We start from the raw sequence: 19,113 nt of genomic DNA on the forward strand, positions 1-19,113 counted from the left end.
AACTTGCTAACTATGTAAACAAGCCGCTATACTAAAATTTACAGTGAATGTCAATATACTAGTAACTTTTGTTTACATAGTTAGCAAGTTCTATTGAATGACACTTTAATTTGGTACTGGTTTTGCATACAAAATGTCGGAACCAGGAATTACCGATTTGGGCCATGCTAATTTAGTCCTAGGAGCATTATCTACCAACCACCAATACCAATATATTAGTGGTCAAGCATCTATGTATAATACTTGATTACCACTGGTCTCCACCTTCCAGGGATCAGTGCAATCAAAAGTGCAACCAATCTTATACCTTTAAACGAGCAATTCTTGTTTATTTCTTTATTTATTTATATATATATTTCGGGGATCTCGGAAACGGCTCTAACGATTTCGATGAAATTTGCTATATGGGGGTTTTCGGGGGCGAAAAATCAATCTAGCTAGGTCTTCTCTCTGAGAAAACGCTCATTTTTGAGTTTTTATATGTTTTCCGAGCAAAGCTCTGTCTCCCAGATATTATAACATAAAATAGGATTAAGTAACAGTTTGAATACACTTCTGAATTGTTACATTTATTAAAATTTAAAGCACTGAGTAAACCTGTGTTGTGTACAATAAAGTGATTACTACTACTACTACTACTAAACAAAGCTATAATAATAATAATAAAAAATAACCACTGGTCTCAAAGAAAAACTAAGGCAAAGTGGTGAAGCCCAGTACCTATACATACTCTATGATGGTCTCGTCTACCAAAATTTTTATATTATAAAAATCATAGAGTAAGAACTCTCGTATTTATTTTTATATATACTTATAGATCCTTTTGTCATGTTTATATGGAGCTTGACATCTTTAATGTAAAATAGAAGCACAAAATGTTGTGTCCCACTGAACTAAATGTTATTCGTTTTTAAATTATTACTGCCCGGCAGCTTGAACATGTCATGCTCGCTTAAAAATCTTTGCTTTTGGTGGCATTATTGAGTGGGTCGCCAGTTTCCCAAATGCAGGTTGAGGGAGGCGATGGCTGAGATACGGGTCAAATCGTGAATGGGTGCTGTTTGTTTTTATCTTTGTTTAATTATAATATCTGGGAGACCGAGCTTTGCTCGGAAAACATACAAAAACTCAAAAATCCGCGTTTTCCCAGAGGTTACCTAGCTAGATCGACTTTTCGCCCCCGAAAACCCCCATATAGCAAATTTCATCGAAATTGTTAGAGCCATTTCCGAGATCGTCAAAATTATATTATATATAATTATATATATATGCATACATATAAATAAACAAGAATTGCTCGTTTAAAGGTATAAGATAAGAATTTAAGTCTTGGATACCCTATACATCTCTAAGGATTTAATTTTTTAGCTCTGAGACTTAAAAGAGATTTTTACATCTGTAAAATTTTTTTTTTTTTTTTACTAATTTGTCTCTTGTTTGTTATTTTTTTATTATAGTTTTTTTGGGTAAGTAATTCAAAATTTAGAGACTAACATCCTTTGCGTCTATTGCAGCGGGCTCAGCACGATTCCATCTTTATCGACTATCACTATGCCCGTCACTTTTGCACTTACATACTTGTTTGTGACAGGCATGGTGACAAATGATAAAAATGTGTGGACACAACATATATTTTAGGTACATCTCTAATTAATTACACCATATTTCATTGAATTGTAATTTGTAATTAATTGTATAAGAAAATAATATCTGGGTGACCGAGCTTCGCTCGGAAAACATATAAAAACTCGAAAATGCGCGTTTTCCCAGAGATAAGACCTAGCTAGATCGATTTTTCGCACCCAAAAACCCCCATATAGCAAATTTCATCGAAATCGTTAGAGCAGTTTTCGAGATCCCCGAAATATATATATATATATATAAATAAATAAACAAGAATTGCTCGTTTAAAGGTATTAGATTAGATTAACACATTCACTGCCAGACAAAAAATGGCGCACTACCCCAGAAACTGGTTGTCTATAGTTGTGTATAACTGAGCAAAGTTCACGAGTGCCCACTAGGTGGGTTCCTGGTGCAGTGAATGTGTTAAATACAATTACAAATGTCTATTCAATGAAATATTGTGTAATATTTTGTAATGTAACAAACACTTTTTTATGAAACTCAAAATAATTATCATTCTACGTTGTAAGTCTGTAAGAGATAAAATTGTTTTAGACAGCTAAGGGTTATATCCATGAAAATCATTAAAATTGTTTCCTTAAGTATGTGGAGTAACTTTGAAACTGATCATGTAAATGCCTATCCATAAATTACAGTGTCTTCTGATTTGAAAATTTTATGAGCTAGGTTGGTTGGGTTAGCCCATGGTATATAATACATAGCCTAGATATATCAAAGCCCTACAGCTGTCAAATATCTATATAGTATGCGCCTAGTTACTGCTGTACTCCTACTTGATTACAAGGTTTATAAATGATACTATATTACTATTTAAATTACGTCATGAAGTAACCTCAAAGAGATAGTAAAATTACTAGTAATTAACCAGAAATTGCTCAGTAACTGCACAAAATGGACTCGAGAGCCACCACCTAAGGCATTGAGGCGGCGACAGTAATACATCTTCCCATATTCCAGAGATGTTATAAAATACTACGCACTTTTTAACTAAGTTATTTTGACGTGCTAACTGTCACGCCGAGGCATATGTGGCAGAATCGAACCACAGGCTGTGGCCATTTTTGATATGCTTCGGACATAAAACGCTCCAGATATTGATTATTTCTAATTACAGTAAGACACAACCTTAATTTTGGGATGAATTGTGGCAGTTTGCAGCCATATTTGAAATTGTCAGTATTCTGATACGTCACAGGCGTAGGAAATCACGATGGCCGACAAAAGAATGGTTAGGTAGAGGATACTTACTGCTGATTTTTACCCCTCCTAGTGGTTTTGGTGGCTGATTATCGAATGTCTTTCGAACGGATTTGCTGCCCTCGGCGAATGACGTGGTCCTAGGGCGTCCGCTCATTATTATAGGTATAAAATAAAAGGCTTTAGAATCCTGAACTTCATAGATACTTCACATTTCTCGTTACCACCCTTGCACTCGCACTGAACTCTCTCACTTTGTCGACGAAATACAGAGTTATGGGTGTTACAGTCAAAACAATATCACTAAGATACAATTAAAATCAAAACAAGATTGTCTTATTAAGCTTTTACATTATCATTTTGTTGAATTTTCGAAATTTACATCACTAAGGTGAACGACAGATTTTTAGTTTCTTGATTTCTTCAGTCTTGTACTAGTTCGGCTAGTTTCGGCGTTCACTCGGACGTTCGATCATTGAACGAAGATGACGTCACATGAAAGCTAGAGACTTGCAGCGCCATCTAGCATCAGTATTCTGCTAAATTTACTCCTATGATAAAGCAGTACGTCTATTGTTTATGGTATTTTAGGGCAATTACACACGTTATTTTCGTAAATGTAAAAAGTGATAACACACTATCGCACCGCATCGCGACCTTGGTGCGTCGCACCCATAAGTGAGAGCGAGAAAGAGATATCTGTTTCTCGCTCTCACTTATGGGCGGACGCTCCAAGATCGCGGTGCGATAGTGTGTTATCACTTTGAAGTCCAGTTTCCCCTCCACACTCGTGCACGAATCGCGGCGCCAGCCGCGAACGCGAGTGTGGAGGGGGACTTAAATAATGGACCCAAAATTGACGTTTGACCTTATGTCAATGTCAAAAACGCCAAAACCCACAAATTCTGGTTATACGTTAAGTTTAAAATGAAATGTAGGTATAGCCAGTGTTAAAATCCTGTTATTTGTTAGAAAGAAATCCCTGTAAAAGGTTGGCAGGTAAAGTTTAAAAATAGTTTACAAATCAAGAGTGGTCGTACAAAAAGCTCATAATATAATTACCTACATATAATTCAATTCTTTGTACCTAATGCGTAGACAAAGTTACGCAAAAAAATGACATACCCATACGAATAGCGATGCACATGACCTTCAAGATACAATGTAATCTAGCTCTTCGCATGGTTACACGTCTAGAGGGCCACCAACCAACAAACTTCAATTAGGTAATCAAAGCAAGTCGGCTTGATCGCTTGATCACTCACTGCGCGCAACGCGGGGCCGCGAGGCGACGCGGAGGCACAGGCAGTTGCGCGCGCGCCTCGATCTAAGGTGCGCGGATACACCCGTAGCTCGTAACTATAATGTGATTTAATAATTCAGTGCACAACGTAGAGGATTTATTGTAAACATCGAACAAAATGGAGTGCTACACATCCGACAGCTGTGACAGCGACAGTAGGGAACAAAAGACTCTGGACCTGTCCAACCAGTTGCTAGACACGAACGGTCTGGCGCTGGAACTAAAAGGGATCGTCGATGAAAAGGACTGCGCGGAAAATTACGAGATCGTTCTCTTATACAGCAACAGAATAAGTGCATTGCCCGACACTATAAACAGGTTTTGCAACTTGAAGATATTGGACGTCAGCCACAACAGGCTCAAGACTCTCCCTGACCTGCTGAAATACTGCCCGCTGACATCCCTCATAGCCAAACATAACTTGCTCACCAACGAATCGCTGCCAAAATGCTTCTTTTCCGCGAAAAACACTTTAAAGGAATTCAATCTTAGTGGGAACCAGCTCAGTTCTTTCCCAGAACAAGTAATGGAGTTAACATCACTGCGTTATCTCTATATGGGCGGAAACAATATAGTCAATATACCAAAGGATATATGGAAACTAAACAGGTAGGTCTTATTTCATTGGTAAAAAGTAAAAATCAAAGACTTACCAACTAATAGAACCAATTTTACTGCAGCATTTGCAGTAAGTACTGTTCCCAAATTCAATACTAAATACTATACTATATGCTGAGCTCTTATCATTACACTGATAAGGGGCCTGTGTTTGTACTTATGTCAAATAGGGATCTATTTTAGCACCCCCACATACAAGCAATTAAGATTGTATGGCATTTAAATAGGTGTAAATCGAAGTAGGTACCTAACAATTAATCGATTAAGACAATAATTTAGGTCTCTTGATAATTATAAATTAATACTCTGGCACAGCGACCTTGGGCCCATTTCTCGAACTAAAGTCTATTTTTTTATTCGGTAGACTGAAATGACAGTTCATAGTATGAACATAAAATGTCATTTCATACTATGAAATGTCATTTTAGTCTACCGAATAAAAAAATAGACTTTATATTAGTCTAATATTATTAGTGTTGTCATGACAATCCATACGATTTGACAGTTCGTGGACTATTAGTCTAATATCGTTCGAGAAATGGGCCCCTTGTCTTGAAAAAGGCGGCAAAATGTAGGCGCGAAGGCCAAGCGCGCACCACGATTTTAATTTTTGCGACACGATTTTAAAATCGCGCTGTAATACATATTTTCTTGTCGCATGTGCGCGCACCGACATATAAACACATACGTTGCATTTCTGCGACAAAATAATCGCACGACAAAAAATCGTGGTGCGTGCTTGGCCGAAGAGTTTACTTTCCATAGAAAAAAAAAAATTCCTGCGTTTTTCTACTGATAAGTTGGGCGTTTCAGTACACCTGACGGGTGACCATTTTGTTAAAAAAATATATTGCTACAGCTGGCCAAACAAAGGGTTAAAAAGGTTAAAACGGGTCAGCAGAAGAGTTTTCGCAACGAGGTTTGCGGTTAGTTTAGTCATCGCAATACGAGTACGACAAGTTTTATTGAGACATTGTGCATTGTATCGTATCGGTTTACATTGTAAGTAAATACTCGTGGAAGGCTGCGCGCTGCGTAGTTAAATAATAATTAATTTTATTAAGGCTTCTACAGACGTTGCGACTGATGGCATGCGATTTTATAGATAGGCAATTGCTGGCTAAGTAGCAGCAATGAATTCAATCAATCGAACAAATGCCGCAATGTATTGCAAATCGTATGCGATTGTAAAGCCATTTCTAGCGATATTAAGACTAGATGTTTACAATTATCTAATGACGCTATCGCAAATTTGAAAGGCATGCGAAATTACAGTAACTGTCATAGGTCAGGGGTGTCACCCACATCATCCCGACATAGATAACTGAAATGTTAGGTCTAATTGAACTCTTCAGATGGTACCTAGTGTTCATCACATTGAACATAATTATTATTGTTCATTAAATGTTGTGATAAGTAGGTATATAAGGTACCTAAGTAATAACTTCTGCCCGCGACTTTGTCTGCATAATAAGGAATTCCGTGAAAAAACTATCAATGTCCTTCTCCGGGTTTTTAACTATTATTATCTTCATACAAAATTTCATCTAAATCGGTTTACGTAAAGAGGTTACATACAGAGACTTTCACATTTATAATATACTAGCGACCCGCCCCGGCTTCTCACGGGTTAACAAATTATACATAAACGTTCCTCTTGAATCACTCTATCTATTAAAAAATCCCGCATCAAAATCCGTTGCGTAGTTTTAAAGATCTAAGCATACAGACAGTGGGAAGTGACTTTGTTTTATACTATGTACTATGTAGTGAAGTAGGTAAGGAAGTTGTGTTTAGGTAGGTTATTTCGATCTTTTTTAAAGTACAGCAGTAAGAAACCAATTTCCTTAGATTTCTTAGGCAACTATAGAACCTTGTTACTGTAACTACTAGGATACTTACTGTAAATGACATGACACACAACACATCACATCATCGGTCATCACTCAAGTCTGTCGTAGAAGACAATCAAATTGGTTCTATATGACATGGTTCTATAGTGGCATAGGAATCAAATTGGTACCTAGTGTACCTACCTACTTAGATACTTAAAAAACATTCCCAAATTAAGAGTAAAGTAACCACAATTCACGCATTTATATAGAAAACATTTCTAATTCGTATAAGCGAGAAAAATAAATAGTACCTATAAGTACCTACTATAACTAGGTACCATAATAGATAGATAATAGATATGTACTTACCTTCACAGTCTAGTCTACGACAATGTTTACATACTCGAGGACTGAAGCTCTTTGTTACAGCGAATGTTATTCTAAAACGTACCCAAGAGTTGGGTTCACAAAACCATACGTGACTGGTACAGCGGTTGGACATGTTAATTTAAACAATAATGTTTATACTTTACATACTGTATTAACTTCTTACGTCATACTATGATGAGAACCGACGCTACGGCTTTCACATAGACTAGGTACCTATGCTATGCGGGGTGTTAATGGAACTCGATTCCCGCCGGCTTGATTTTAATCTAATTTAGAACCAGGGCTATAACCGCGAGAATCGAAGTTCGTCAATTGCGGGCCTTTTTCTCTGTCACTCTAATTACGTCTTAATGAGACTAAAAGAGAAAGATCCCCGCAATTTGCGAATTTAGGTTTTCGCGGTAGGCCCCCCAGAAGCGTCGTGCGTGACCACAGAATAAATAATAGTACTAAGTACAGAAGACTCACTCTAACAAAACGCGTCTGTTACGATCAGCACAGATATGGCCGCTAGGTGGCGACAGCGCCACGCGCGGCTTATGGCTTTCCCCAAAATTGGGGCCGGAACGGATGTACTTTTCGCTACCTGTAGCAAAGCGACGAAATCGCGGAGTGAGACACGCCTGGCGTGACGAAAAAGCAAGATATATCTGTGTGCTTCAACTTACCTGTTCATAAGTTTGATGCCATGCAACATTTGTTGCATAAATCTATTACCTAGGTACTAAAATAAAACTCTACCCGACTCACAGAGAAGATACGACTAAAGTTAAAGTTAGACAAACAAGCGGCCTTAAAAAGTTAAAATCTCATAGCTAAAACGCGATTATTTCGAGCAGTCAATCGCAGGTGCAATTTTATGGTGATTCATAAGCGGCGTTAATTTTATAAAATATCTGAGCTGGTGAATTCACCTGCTTAGGTATAACAATGAATTAAACAAACCGTTATCTAATACCTATACTATATCTGCTAACCGTCCCCAGATAGTCTGGTGGAAAGTATTGATAGATAGATAATACTTACCTATCATAAAAGAAACATGTATCAAAAGCGTGAAAGATAAAACAATGCACAATTATCTTTTCCAATAAAATTCCTAATAGGTACACTCATGTTTGGTTTGTTTGTGGATTCTGTCAATTCTAAGAAAATTCTAAAACACAATATATAAGTTACCTACTCTCAATACTTCAACAACATAATATCTATCTACATACTAGGTCTAGGCGTTTATTAGGTACGTAGTAACGTACCTACACGTATTAATACCTACTAGCTACTACTACCTGATAGCATTAATCGATTTATCCCAGTTCTTAAACTTTAGTTCCTACGTAAACACCAGATCCAAAGACCAGTATTGTAAACAACTGTTAACATAACATAATGACTTGCGAAACTGGATCGGACTATAAAATTATTGGCGGGTTCTTATTCTTATCTCGCCAGACGCAGTCATGTATGTCACATTGTCACACGATGATAGCACCTAAGGATATTACGTTATCGGGGACAGACGCAAAGGATATAATGGTATTCATAAGTTTATAACAAAACGCTGTTATTTGTAGACGTGGAAACTGTCATGTTTAAGTAAGTCGGTGACGAGAAAATAATTTTGCCACTTGGATATAGGTATTAATAGCTAGGTAACTCAATATTAGTAGCAATTTCATGCAAAAACTTAGTTTCTGCACTACATTACTGCTTTGAGAGAATACTGTTATTACCTATCTATGTAGGTACATCTGCCCTCAGCTTGGATAATCTGCCATAATACATGGTCATATTAGCTCTAATTTTTTCACTGGCAATATCAACTGTAATAAATAAGCAAATCTATATTTTTAATAAGCAGCTAGAAACGTCTTCGAACGATGCTATTAAGCTTAGATAAAATTTAAAAGTGGAAAAATTACTGTCTTGGTTGAGACTTGAACTCACGGCCTCTGGAATTACTGTCTTGTCTTGGGTGAGTTCAAGTCTCAACCAAGACAGTAATTTTTTCCACTTTTAAATTTATTCTAAGCTGTAATAAGCACTATCTTATGGACAATGTTTTTGCAGTTTACAGATTCTCTCACTAGGAGGAAACCAGATCATCGAAGTCCCCGATGCAGTGGGAAGACTGACGGGTCTGCAGGCGCTGGTGTTGAGTGACAACCATATAGAACAGCTCCCGAATAGCATAGCAAACCTGAACCAGCTCCGGTCGCTGCTCATCCACAGAAACAAACTTAAGACACTGCCTACTCAAATCATCAAGTTAAAATGCTTAACAGAGGTAAATAAGAACGATATTTCTATTTCAGATACCAATTCTTTGATTAAGACTAACATCGCTGAAAGACGTTTCAGTAATCAGGAATAATCACATTACTCGAAAAAAATATTTAATGCCAGAGACCACTGGGGTCCGTTTCTCAAAAGCTTGTAACTTGTAATACAAGTGGAAGTCCTTTTCTAACAAAAGCTGTCAAAAAGTGACATCCGCCGCTTGTATTACAACTATGTATTACAAGTTACAAGCTTTTGAGAAATGAGCCCCTGGTTTATGCTATGTCGAATGAAGTCAACAAAGGTTTTTCTGTTTATAAATTCGCCGACCACTTGAAGTGCTCTCAGGAATCACCAGTGGTCCGGTCTACCGGCTATGACACAATGGTGTAGCTAGCTAGTACCCCATGCTGCCATCACTAAATTATTAGTATTATTACCTATTGGTTTTTATTCCATTCTGATAATATTTTATACAGACGCATAATTGTTATTGTCAAAAGATAATACCTATAGACTAGACTAACGCGAAGTTCCAGTTGACACTTTATTAATCGCAGACTGCAGCTGCGTCATATGAAATATTTTAAGGAAAAACTAGTAAAGAAATTGTATTAACTTCTTAGTAAATACTTTACTATCTGCAACACAATAAATTGCGCGTTATATTGCTCCCGTTATCGTGCACGTGCGAATCGTGCGATGCCACTGGCTGGACACGAATGTTTCTACATTTATCCATAAGGAAAAAAATACATAGAGTGCTCACTCCATACATCAGTTTTAGTACCAAAAAGAGACTATTAGCATCTAGCATCGAGTAGCGGAACTATCAGTACTGCTACTTGACAATAGATGTAGCACCGACCGGAAAGTCTTATGCTGTTGAGATAAGACTTTCCGGTCGGTGCTACATCTATTGTCAAGTAGCAGTACTGATAGTTCCGCTACTCGATGCTAGATGTAGATAGTCTGAACTGATGTATGGAGTGAGCACTCTTGTCTTACTATATTTCTCTATGATTTATCGTAAAAGCTAAAACATTCAAATTTCTAAATTAGTATTTTTAGTGTTCCGTACAAAACTTTGTTCACGGAACACTTATGGGATCACTTCGGTCTTGTTTTTGTAATCTTTAAATAAGCCTTTAATCCATATAAGAGACACTTGTAAATACAGATTTAGATATTTGGTTTGTGAGATATACATTGATTAAGTTATAGAATGTCTCTTAGGTAATCTATCTAAACATTTAAAACGGTCCACAAGAGTTCACGTTAAGTAATCACCTTACTGCAATTCTATTCATGATTGTTTTTATTATTTGACAAAGACAATAAGCTATTTATTTACAATTAGCATTTTCATTATTATAACTAGGTATTTATAACACGTGTTGATTTTATTGTGTGTCCTTAGGGCTTCTACAGACGTTGCAAAAATTGTATGCGATTTTAGATAATTGCTGGTTAAGTAGGAGCAACGAATTTAATCAATGAATCAAATGTCGCAATGCATTGCAAATCGCATTGCAATTATTGGTGACGTTTGTAGAGGCCATTAGGTTATTACCTATACCTAAGCTATTACCATACCACGAATTATTTTTGATACTTATAGCTAAGTCTCCGAGACAACCCTCTAGTGGTGAGGTTCGTTCGGGACATGACATTGCAGCCCCCCTCGCTACTAGAACTCGCTGGCCGGACCATCAAACTACATGAGATCCCAACTTTGCCGGGGGAGGTGCCGAGGGACCTGATTAATTATTTAGGCGCAGCGCAGTGCTGCGTTAATCCAAAGTGCAAAGGTGAGCATTTAAACGTTAAGGCTTCGTCACACATGCGCGTTTTCCGGGCGGGGCGCGCCGCTTTTACATATAAAACGCTCACGCCCCGCTCACGCGCCGCCTGCAAAACGCGCCTGTGGCCTGTGTGACGGAGCCTTTAGATTAGGTATATTGTTAGATTTAAACTTTTACCTTTTTGCCATGAAATACATATCTACATTGAACATTATCAGTGGAAGGGTTAAAATTAAAACCGGCCATAAAAATAAGTACTCATGTATCCATAAATGAAATTCGTCAATAAATATTAAAGGTAAGGTAAGGTACTTATTTTAAAGGTAAAAATGTACAATGCTAGTTTCCTAAATGATTTTATCCAGCAAATTTGCATCCTGAATATCTGTTACGATTCATTTATTTTGAAAATTCTCTTAATTTTCAAGGAACCCTTATAGGATCACTTTGTTGTCCGTCCGTCCGTCTGTCTGTCACCACCCTTCATCTCGTGAACGCGTAGAGGTATCGAGTTAAAATTTAAACCATATACTCAGGTCTATAATCCCTCAAGCTGTGAAAAAATGAAATTCTAAGTTAACGTAAAAAAAGATACGGCCGTTTATGCCGCAAAAATAGTATTTATCGATACAAGTGCGAAAAAGAGGAAATTCGAAACGAGTGGCGATAAATTAAAACACGACCGAAGGGAGTGTTTTAAATCGACACGAGTTGCGAATTACCTATTCGCACGTGTATCGAACAACGTTTTACAATACATATAGTTTCGACATACGCACGAAAAGTGCTATTTTACGCACTAGTGCGGAAAAGTAGTATATTTCGACACTCTCAAGGGAATCAAAATTGATAGGGTACTTCCCGTTGACCTAGAACTATGAAATTTGGCAAGTAATATCGTCTTACACAACAAATACAGGGAAAAATCTGAAAACTGTAAAAAAAGTTACAATTTGTACGGAACCCTCGGTGGGCGAGTCCGACTCGCACCTGGCCGGTTTTTTATACTTATATCACCTATAAGTAATGTGTGGAAAAATGCTTACCTTATCTCGCATATTATTTCAGGCGTCTTCTTCGACAACCGCGTGGAGCACATCAAATTTGTCGACTTCTGCGGCAAATACCGGATCCCACTGCTGCAGTACCTGTGCAGCTCCAAGTGCATCACCGGCAGCTGGGAGAGCAGGGAGACTGATAGCAACCCCCATCCTCATATGATGCGGAAGGTGCTCCTGGGATAAAGCTCAAAATCATCACGAAATACTTCGTTGCTTATCATGAATTGCACAAAACAAAAATGCCATTCGATTTTAAATCTTACCTGTAAAAGATATATAATATTAAATGCAATATCATTTCATTTTATAATATAAGCAACAACTTGTGTTCATGACTACTGCAGTAGGTACTGTTCGAAAAGCTTCAGAATAGACCAGGGGTCTCCAAACTTTTTGACCATGTGATGCCATGAGGACTTTGCAAGATTTACCATCTTTGGCCTGCATCCTGCGCGCCGGAATGGAAGGGCTTGCAAATGAAATTATTTGTGATACATATTAGATAACAAAAAGCATATCAAAATAATTATATAGTTTAAGGAGAAGTATATGAAGAAGCAGGTGTTTATCTTAAAAGTACAGACTTTTAAGAATATAAACTTTAGGTAATATTTTCTATAAAACCTGATGTATGTGATTATGTAAATTTAAAATGATAGTAAAATTTACATCTATAGCCTTAGAGAGAGATAAGCTTAGAGAATGAATTGGATATCATCTTTAGATGAAGTATGTTGCTTCCTTTATCAATTCAGAGCTACAAAATGCAGCATATATAAAAAACTTAGCCTTCCATAAGTCTGTGATTTCGAAATTAAGAGTTCAGTTTGGTTCAGGTTCATGAGCTTCAAGCAAACTCAAGATTATTATTTTATAATTTTATTGCATTATTTTGTATCCAAGTTTGTTTAGGTATATTGTGTTATGTTATTTTGTATATTTTGTTTAACAAATTGTTTTAACTAAGTAACTACATATCATTTATTTCCTTATTACTCTAAATAATAAAATAAATGTTATTGAAAGTTTGTTTTTACTCAGTTTCTTGTAGGAATTTCATTCTCGCCTCCTTGCCTCTTTGTATGGCACCTTTGAATAGTTTGCAATATAGTTCAATGGCTGCTGGGGTGTCATCATTCCCCGGTACTGGGTAAGTGATTAGATTAGGATTGCAATTTGTGTCTACAATGCCAATGGTAGGTATGAGCATCTTTGCACTATCTCTTACTGCTGTGTGTTGGCTTAAAATGTTATTCTGTGTGTTAAAAAATATGCAGAGATCTGGCAATCTTGTGACGGCACCAAACTGGTGGTTAGCATTTGTGAAGATACCTCCACGCCAAAATCTAGTATGAGCATATTCCCCACATTCTTTTGCAGTTTTTTCAATAAGATGTGCATTTAGTGCATTTCTGTTAAAGAAGCAGATTATACCACCTCTGTAGGCCACATGAGCTGTGAAGTTGAGAGCTTTATGGAGATGTTCTGCAGTAACGTCCAGGTCAAATATCAAGTGGCCAAGTCTAGAACCGTACAAGTATGGTCGCATGTAATCATTGAGGGAGCCCTCCTTGTGACCATAGTGCACTCTGGCATCAAATAAATCCTTTACAGTGAATAAATTGTGCACTTGGAAGTAGTCAGGGTTATCCAGAGGATTTTTTCTCTGTGTGCTAGCTTCTACAACAAAAATAAATGGATTCTAATTAATTTAGGATTGCTTCAGTAGTGAGAGAGTATTAGTTTATTACATTGAAATATTCTGAAGTAGTTCATACAACTTTTAGAACAGTGTATGTTACATACCTTCTGACACATTTTGCGGAGCTGCAGCCGCCTGCGTTGCTGTTGAACTGTTTCTTAATGATGCAAATCCAATTTTTACTGGATGTCCTATGAATAAAAGTAATATTTTACTACAGTATTGACGAATTGAAGTATACTAGCAACCAAATTGTACAAATCCTTTTTTTATAGTACTTACGTAAAGTGCGTGGCAGCATTATGGATTTTTATTAAGGATGAAAGGCAAATAAGAATTTGCAATGAATAGTAAGTATCTTTGGAACTATTTCACATACCACAAGCACTTATCTTAGCACTTATGTATTAAGTCACAAAAATAATATTTAGGTTAGAAACATATGTCACAAATGACAGTGTTAAATAACTTTAGAAGATGAAATAAACGGTATTTTTAAAATGGTCTTAAATAGCTTTTATAACGGGGCTATAGTCTCCTCACACTACCGCACCGCGACCTTAGTGCGGTAGTGTGTTAGTGCTATTAGAATTGCTTGACGAAAGCTGATAAATCCATTTTTTGTGATAAAAATATAAGAGCAAGGTTAGGTTAGGCTTAGTTTTATACGGAAATTCATAATTTTCAGACGGTTAATAGAAAATAAGAGCAAATCTGAAAAAAGCCTCACGAAACTATTTGGATCAGTATTACGATTTCGTAGCTACCTCAAAGCTACCTACATCACTACTAACTAATGTCAATGTCACTGTCAGTCAGTCAAATTACTAACCGGAGATTTTACGATTTTAGGTCCGCGTGTATTTATTTTAATTAAATTAAAAATATTAAAATGGCAAAAACTAAAATTGAGGATGTCGATTTATATGCTATCCTTGATCTTACTATCAGCGCCACAGAATCCGAGGTAAGTATTCGTGTGATCATGTGATGATCGTTCGTGTTATGGTTTACGTTAAATCATTGTTTTTACCCTATTGAGTTCTTTATATTGACCACTATATCAAATTTCAGATCAAGAAAGCATACCGCAAGAAAGCACTACAGTGCCATCCAGACAAAAATCCAGATGACCCAAAAGCAGCAGAAGCATTTCACGAGCTCTCAAGGGCTTTGGAGATCCTTACCGATGCCGCCGCACGGTCCGCTTATGACAAAGTATTGCGCGCGAAAGAAGCTGCAAAACTCAGGCATAAAGAACTCGACAGTAAGAGGCAGAAGCTCAAAGAAGACCTGGAAAGGAGAGAAAGGGAGGCTATGTCTGGGTCGGGAATGAATAATCTTACAGATGAGCAAAAACTGGCTGCTGAAATACAAAGATTGCAGAGGGAGGGTAGTAAACTTCTGCAGGAGGAACAAAAGAGAGTTAAAGAAGAAATACAGAGAAGCCTTGGCCGTCTTACGGAGCCTGTGTGGGATTCTAGTTTAAACAGAATCAAGATTAAATGGAAAGCAGATAAAACAGACGAAAGCAATGGTGGTTACGATGAGGCAATATTGAGAAAGTTTTTGAAAAAGTATGGTGATATTGTGGCTTTAATTGTATCACCTAAGAAGAAAGGGAGTGCTTTAGTAGAGTTTGCTAATAAGGAGGCTTCAGACATGGCCATTGAATTTGAAAAAGGTAATTTTTTTATGTTCACTACTTTAACTGAAATATTAGAAGGAACCCAAAAAGTAATTATAAACAAATTACTTATCTAAGTTTTAAGGTGTCATGTTCAGATCAAATTTAAAATGACTTGTATATTCATAAATTGCCTTAATGGTCTCATAAATTTTAGAAAGAGAATTTATTTAATATGCTCATAGGCATTATGATGTCTGCAGTACACCCAACTGTATACTTAAAGGTCCTTAAAAGTAAAAAAAACTGTTAGTGTTTATACTAATATTTTATTTTTAATTCCAGGTTTACCAGAAAACCCTCTCACATTGCAGTGGCTGAATGAGAAACCTGTACTAACCACAAAGCGGGAAGCTCCAGGGCCCTCACTCGTTTCAGACAGGGACTATGAGTCACTAGTGATGACGAAGATGAGGCAGGCAGCAGAGAGGCAGAGGCTCATAGAAGAAATGAAAAAAGAAGAGTCTTGACGAACTTAAACAAATAATTGTTTAATACTTTTTTAACACAAAGTATAAGTTTTGATGTAGGGTAAAACATCAATGAACCAAATGAAATTACATGCCATTGCTGCTATATATTTCTTTGAGTATGATTTATATGTGTATATTATGGAATATAGACTGACTATAGACAAAATTCATAAATAAAATGATTCAAATACTCTGTCACACTTTATTCTTACTAAGTATATCAAATGGTTTCCATTCTCTTGAGAATTCTAGCACTTTTTGCCTTTGCTCATTACTTGGTTCCCTTTTAGGATTTTTCCACAAGTAGTGGTCCAGGTCTAGAATACCCCCAATTATTTCCTGCAAAACAAAGAAGTATTATAGTAAATTTATGCATTTTTGTATAAGTTGCGCAATATTGCACAACATTACTCAACAATGTAAGTATACATAGTGTTTCTTTGAAGTCTAATAAATAAAATTACCTCTGCAAAATTTTTAGGAAACAGTTGCTGATCTTCTATAACATGGGCAAAGCCAGGATCCATGGCAAAATCAACCCAAAAATATGGTAGCCCTTTGGGAACACCTTTCCTTATATTTTTCCCTTTTAATTCAACAACTTTCTTATTGACGGACCATTCTGCCTCACATTCCAGAAGTGCTTTCTTGAAGTAGATTGATGCCATGTCTCCTACGTCTCTTGGCAATGGTATGCAATTTATTACCAAATGCGGGAATTTATGCAGCCTTGTTGCTGTTTCAAAAAACACAACATCTTTGTCCTGAGAGTTGAAGAATTTTGTGAGAGCTTGCCTGTAATTCTGAAAAAAAAAAAGTTACGAATATGGGTCAACTGGCAACAAATATGTTGGTTAAACTGTATTTTATAGTTAAATCTTACCATGATTTCCTCCCAAACATCTTCATCAACAGCAGTTACACATGTAGAATGCTGTATTGTAGTGATAATGCACTGTCCTTTCACCAGTGACTTCTTCGCAGGCAATGCCAAGTACACCTTATTCCCGCAGCTAACCATTAAATGTTTCAACATGTTCTTAGAATCCAAACAATATTCACATCCTTCCAGAGATTTCTCCATCTTACTATGCGCTTGTATAGCTCTCTGTTTCTCTCTCTCGCTATCCTTAGCTTCACTCCTGTTTTTGGATATCTCGTCAGTGAATATGTCTTCCAGATCATCATTGGGATTTTTGTGTTTGGCCGCAATTTTAGCCAGCTCTGCATCTTCATTATAATTGTCACCATATTTCTCTTCTTGGAACTGAAATAATAAATAAAAACATGCATGCCATAGTAGTGACAAAAATAGGCTTTTAGGTACAGTTGGTATTCAGCATGGACTAACCTATATAGGTTAGTCCATGGTATTCAGCAAATATATCTTGATAATTGCTATATTTTTGGTGAAATCGAATTCTAAATATGTTATAGCAGACTTGCCAGACTATGTAGGTACAAAGATAATATGCATGCAGACACTCACCATTTGCTTAAGATTATACTTGTCATCATTGCCAAAGTACTTAGTCCTTTCCCCAGAAGCATGTGTTTCAGCTTTTCTCTTCCCCCCTTTACTCCTAGGGTCCCCGCCCGACCCTTTGGTCAAAGGTCTACTATTACCCATGCTATTAGTAGACATCAGCATTACTCTATCATCCTCCTCCTCCTTGCCTGCATCAGGATTCTGTTTTCTGTATTCTCTTGATGCTTCAAGTTTAGCTTTAAGTTCAGTAACTAAAGTTGTGTTTCCCATAATTTCTGCTTTTACAATCTTTGCAGCTAATTTGTTCAGTTTTTCATCGCTTAAATAGAGCTCATCCTTTTTGGAATTCTGCTTTAATTCTACAGCATTTATTGCTGTGCTTGGTTTTGATTCTATGTCTCTGTTTTCAGGGGATTGATATCTAAAATCTCTTTTGTTCTCCCTTTCATCCCTCCTGTTGTCATCTCTTCTATCCATTGAATCCTTTCTATGGCCATCCCTTGACTCTTTTCTGTAGTCATCTCTAGAGTCCCTTCTGTGGTCATCTCTTGAGTCCCTCCTGTAGTCATCTGTAGAATCTCTTCTACTTTCCTCTCTTGAGCTACTCCTATTTTCCTCTTTTGACTCCCTATGTTCATATCTTTTGGATTCTTTCCTCCAACCACCAGATTTGTGACTGTAAGAGCTACTGTAACTGTTACTCTTTCTTTTGTAATCTGTATCTGTGTAGGATTCTTTTGAACTAGAAGATCGATATAGATCTCCAGTTGATTCAGGTTTGAGAAATTGTCTAGATTTCCGGAAACTCTCAGGAGTTTGTGGTACGCCTCCGCCACCATCTTTCCAGTAGGGGTTGAGTTCTCTACTGCTGGTTGCTGGGTTGTACGAATCAATGTGTTTTTTCTCTTCTTGTTTTGGCTTCCTTATATCATCCTTAGTGTATGTTTTCATCATGCCTGTCATGGCCATCCAATCTTCTCGTTCAGCAGTATTTTGCTTAGGTGCGGGCTCTTTTTCCACCCACTCATCCTCACTAGAGCTGCTGGAACTAGTGGACTGTAATAAAATCAGAGGCTAAATGAATAAAAAAACGATTCTTCTGATCTAGTAAGTTCATTATTTAAAAATAAGAATAATAACATTTGTAATTGTGTCGGACTACTTACGCTATGACGCTTTCGCTCACGTTTATTTTTCTTTCTGTGCTTCTCTTTCTTCCGTTTTTCTTTCATTTTCGAACTCAACAATTGCTAATCAACTTTAAATATATTTAATTTAAATACAATTTTTAAAATACGTTTTTTATTAGAATATCTTCATACACTCACATAACTCACATTCACTGTCAATGTCATGTCATTCTATCTTAAATGTAAAACATTGAACCAAAGAGCACTCTAAAAATTGAGCAATAGGACATAATTTAGCATAACAGTCACACATTCTTTGACTTTTCCACAGACTGGTGAGTTCTTATTACGATCGTGTCCACAATGTGTTCAAGAATTCATTGAAGAATCCATAAAGCCATAACCGATTACCGCACCACACTGCAATCTTGGTGCGGTCAAACTATCTCTTTCTCGCTCTAACTTATAGCTGCGTCCTTACCGCATGTACACGTAC

The 19,113-nt window shown here is 36.9% G+C and overlaps 5 protein-coding genes across 7 annotated transcripts in view; 2 read left to right on the plus strand and 3 right to left on the minus strand.

The window, feature by feature from the left end:
• LOC134653567 (glycogen synthase kinase-3 beta) overlaps positions 1 to 3,310 on the minus strand; it is a 75,661-nt gene extending 72,351 nt beyond the window's left edge. For 2 of the 3 annotated variants that reach the window (XM_063508951.1, XM_063508955.1), the window contains exon 1: positions 2,896 to 3,310. In XM_063508951.1, the coding sequence (XP_063365021.1) occupies positions 2,896 to 3,001 (106 nt within the window). In that variant the 5' untranslated portion in view covers positions 3,002 to 3,310. The remainder of the gene's footprint in view (positions 1 to 2,895) is intronic. The other variant, XM_063508952.1, reaches the window with a different exon arrangement.
• An 829-nt stretch (positions 3,311 to 4,139) lies between these two features.
• Positions 4,140 to 12,345, plus strand: LOC134653576 (leucine-rich repeat-containing protein 58). The gene is made up of 4 exons (XM_063508968.1): positions 4,140 to 4,756; positions 9,061 to 9,277; positions 10,892 to 11,081; positions 12,144 to 12,345. The coding sequence occupies exons 1-4, from the start codon at positions 4,266 to 4,268 to the stop codon at positions 12,317 to 12,319; spliced, it is 1,074 nt and encodes a 357-aa protein (XP_063365038.1). The 5' UTR covers positions 4,140 to 4,265; the 3' UTR covers positions 12,320 to 12,345.
• A 758-nt stretch (positions 12,346 to 13,103) lies between these two features.
• Positions 13,104 to 14,230, minus strand: LOC134653584 (small ribosomal subunit protein uS2m). The gene is made up of 3 exons (XM_063508983.1): positions 14,121 to 14,230; positions 13,943 to 14,029; positions 13,104 to 13,816 (listed from the first exon to the last, which is right to left on the minus strand). The coding sequence occupies exons 1-3, from the start codon at positions 14,137 to 14,139 to the stop codon at positions 13,170 to 13,172; spliced, it is 753 nt and encodes a 250-aa protein (XP_063365053.1). The 5' UTR covers positions 14,140 to 14,230; the 3' UTR covers positions 13,104 to 13,169.
• Positions 14,231 to 14,696: 466 nt separating this feature from the next.
• LOC134653581 (dnaJ homolog subfamily C member 17) lies at positions 14,697 to 16,020 on the plus strand. Its single transcript, XM_063508978.1, has 3 exons — positions 14,697 to 14,805; positions 14,913 to 15,522; positions 15,811 to 16,020. The coding sequence occupies exons 1-3, from the start codon at positions 14,731 to 14,733 to the stop codon at positions 15,993 to 15,995; spliced, it is 870 nt and encodes a 289-aa protein (XP_063365048.1). The 5' UTR covers positions 14,697 to 14,730; the 3' UTR covers positions 15,996 to 16,020.
• A 166-nt stretch (positions 16,021 to 16,186) lies between these two features.
• LOC134653548 (CWF19-like protein 2) lies at positions 16,187 to 18,784 on the minus strand. The gene is made up of 5 exons (XM_063508928.1): positions 18,654 to 18,784; positions 17,488 to 18,543; positions 16,882 to 17,265; positions 16,463 to 16,801; positions 16,187 to 16,337 (listed from the first exon to the last, which is right to left on the minus strand). The coding sequence occupies exons 1-5, from the start codon at positions 18,717 to 18,719 to the stop codon at positions 16,194 to 16,196; spliced, it is 1,989 nt and encodes a 662-aa protein (XP_063364998.1). The 5' UTR covers positions 18,720 to 18,784; the 3' UTR covers positions 16,187 to 16,193.
• Between the last annotated feature and the right edge of the window lie 329 nt (positions 18,785 to 19,113).

The sequence above is a fragment of the Cydia amplana genome, chromosome 13 (genome assembly GCF_948474715.1).
Source record: "Cydia amplana chromosome 13, ilCydAmpl1.1, whole genome shotgun sequence".
NCBI lineage: Eukaryota > Metazoa > Arthropoda > Insecta > Lepidoptera > Tortricidae > Cydia > Cydia amplana.

What these genes read in the sequence shown, in the direction of transcription:
- LOC134653576 (XM_063508968.1), top strand. Translation starts at nt 4,266, where the DNA reads ATGGAGTGCTACACATCCGACAGCTGTGACAGCGACAGTAGGGAACAA. An exon ending in AGTTAAAATGCTTAACAGAG is followed by an intron (nt 9,278 to 10,891) that starts GTAAATAAGAAC and finishes TGATACTTATAG; the next exon opens with CTAAGTCTCCGAGACAACCC. An exon ending in CGTTAATCCAAAGTGCAAAG is followed by an intron (nt 11,082 to 12,143) that starts GTGAGCATTTAA and finishes ATATTATTTCAG; the next exon opens with GCGTCTTCTTCGACAACCGC.
- LOC134653584 (XM_063508983.1), bottom strand. An exon ending in TCCGCAAAATGTGTCAGAAG is followed by an intron (nt 13,817 to 13,942) that starts GTATGTAACATA and finishes TTTTTGTTGTAG; the next exon opens with AAGCTAGCACACAGAGAAAA.
- LOC134653581 (XM_063508978.1), top strand. Translation starts at nt 14,731, where the DNA reads ATGGCAAAAACTAAAATTGAGGATGTCGATTTATATGCTATCCTTGAT. An exon ending in TCAGCGCCACAGAATCCGAG is followed by an intron (nt 14,806 to 14,912) that starts GTAAGTATTCGT and finishes ATCAAATTTCAG; the next exon opens with ATCAAGAAAGCATACCGCAA. An exon ending in GGCCATTGAATTTGAAAAAG is followed by an intron (nt 15,523 to 15,810) that starts GTAATTTTTTTA and finishes TTTTAATTCCAG; the next exon opens with GTTTACCAGAAAACCCTCTC.
- LOC134653548 (XM_063508928.1), bottom strand. Translation starts at nt 18,719, where the DNA reads ATGAAAGAAAAACGGAAGAAAGAGAAGCACAGAAAGAAAAATAAACGT. An exon ending in AGTATAATCTTAAGCAAATG is followed by an intron (nt 17,266 to 17,487) that starts GTGAGTGTCTGC and finishes TTATTATTTCAG; the next exon opens with TTCCAAGAAGAGAAATATGG. An exon ending in ATGTTTGGGAGGAAATCATG is followed by an intron (nt 16,802 to 16,881) that starts GTAAGATTTAAC and finishes TTTTTTTTTCAG; the next exon opens with AATTACAGGCAAGCTCTCAC.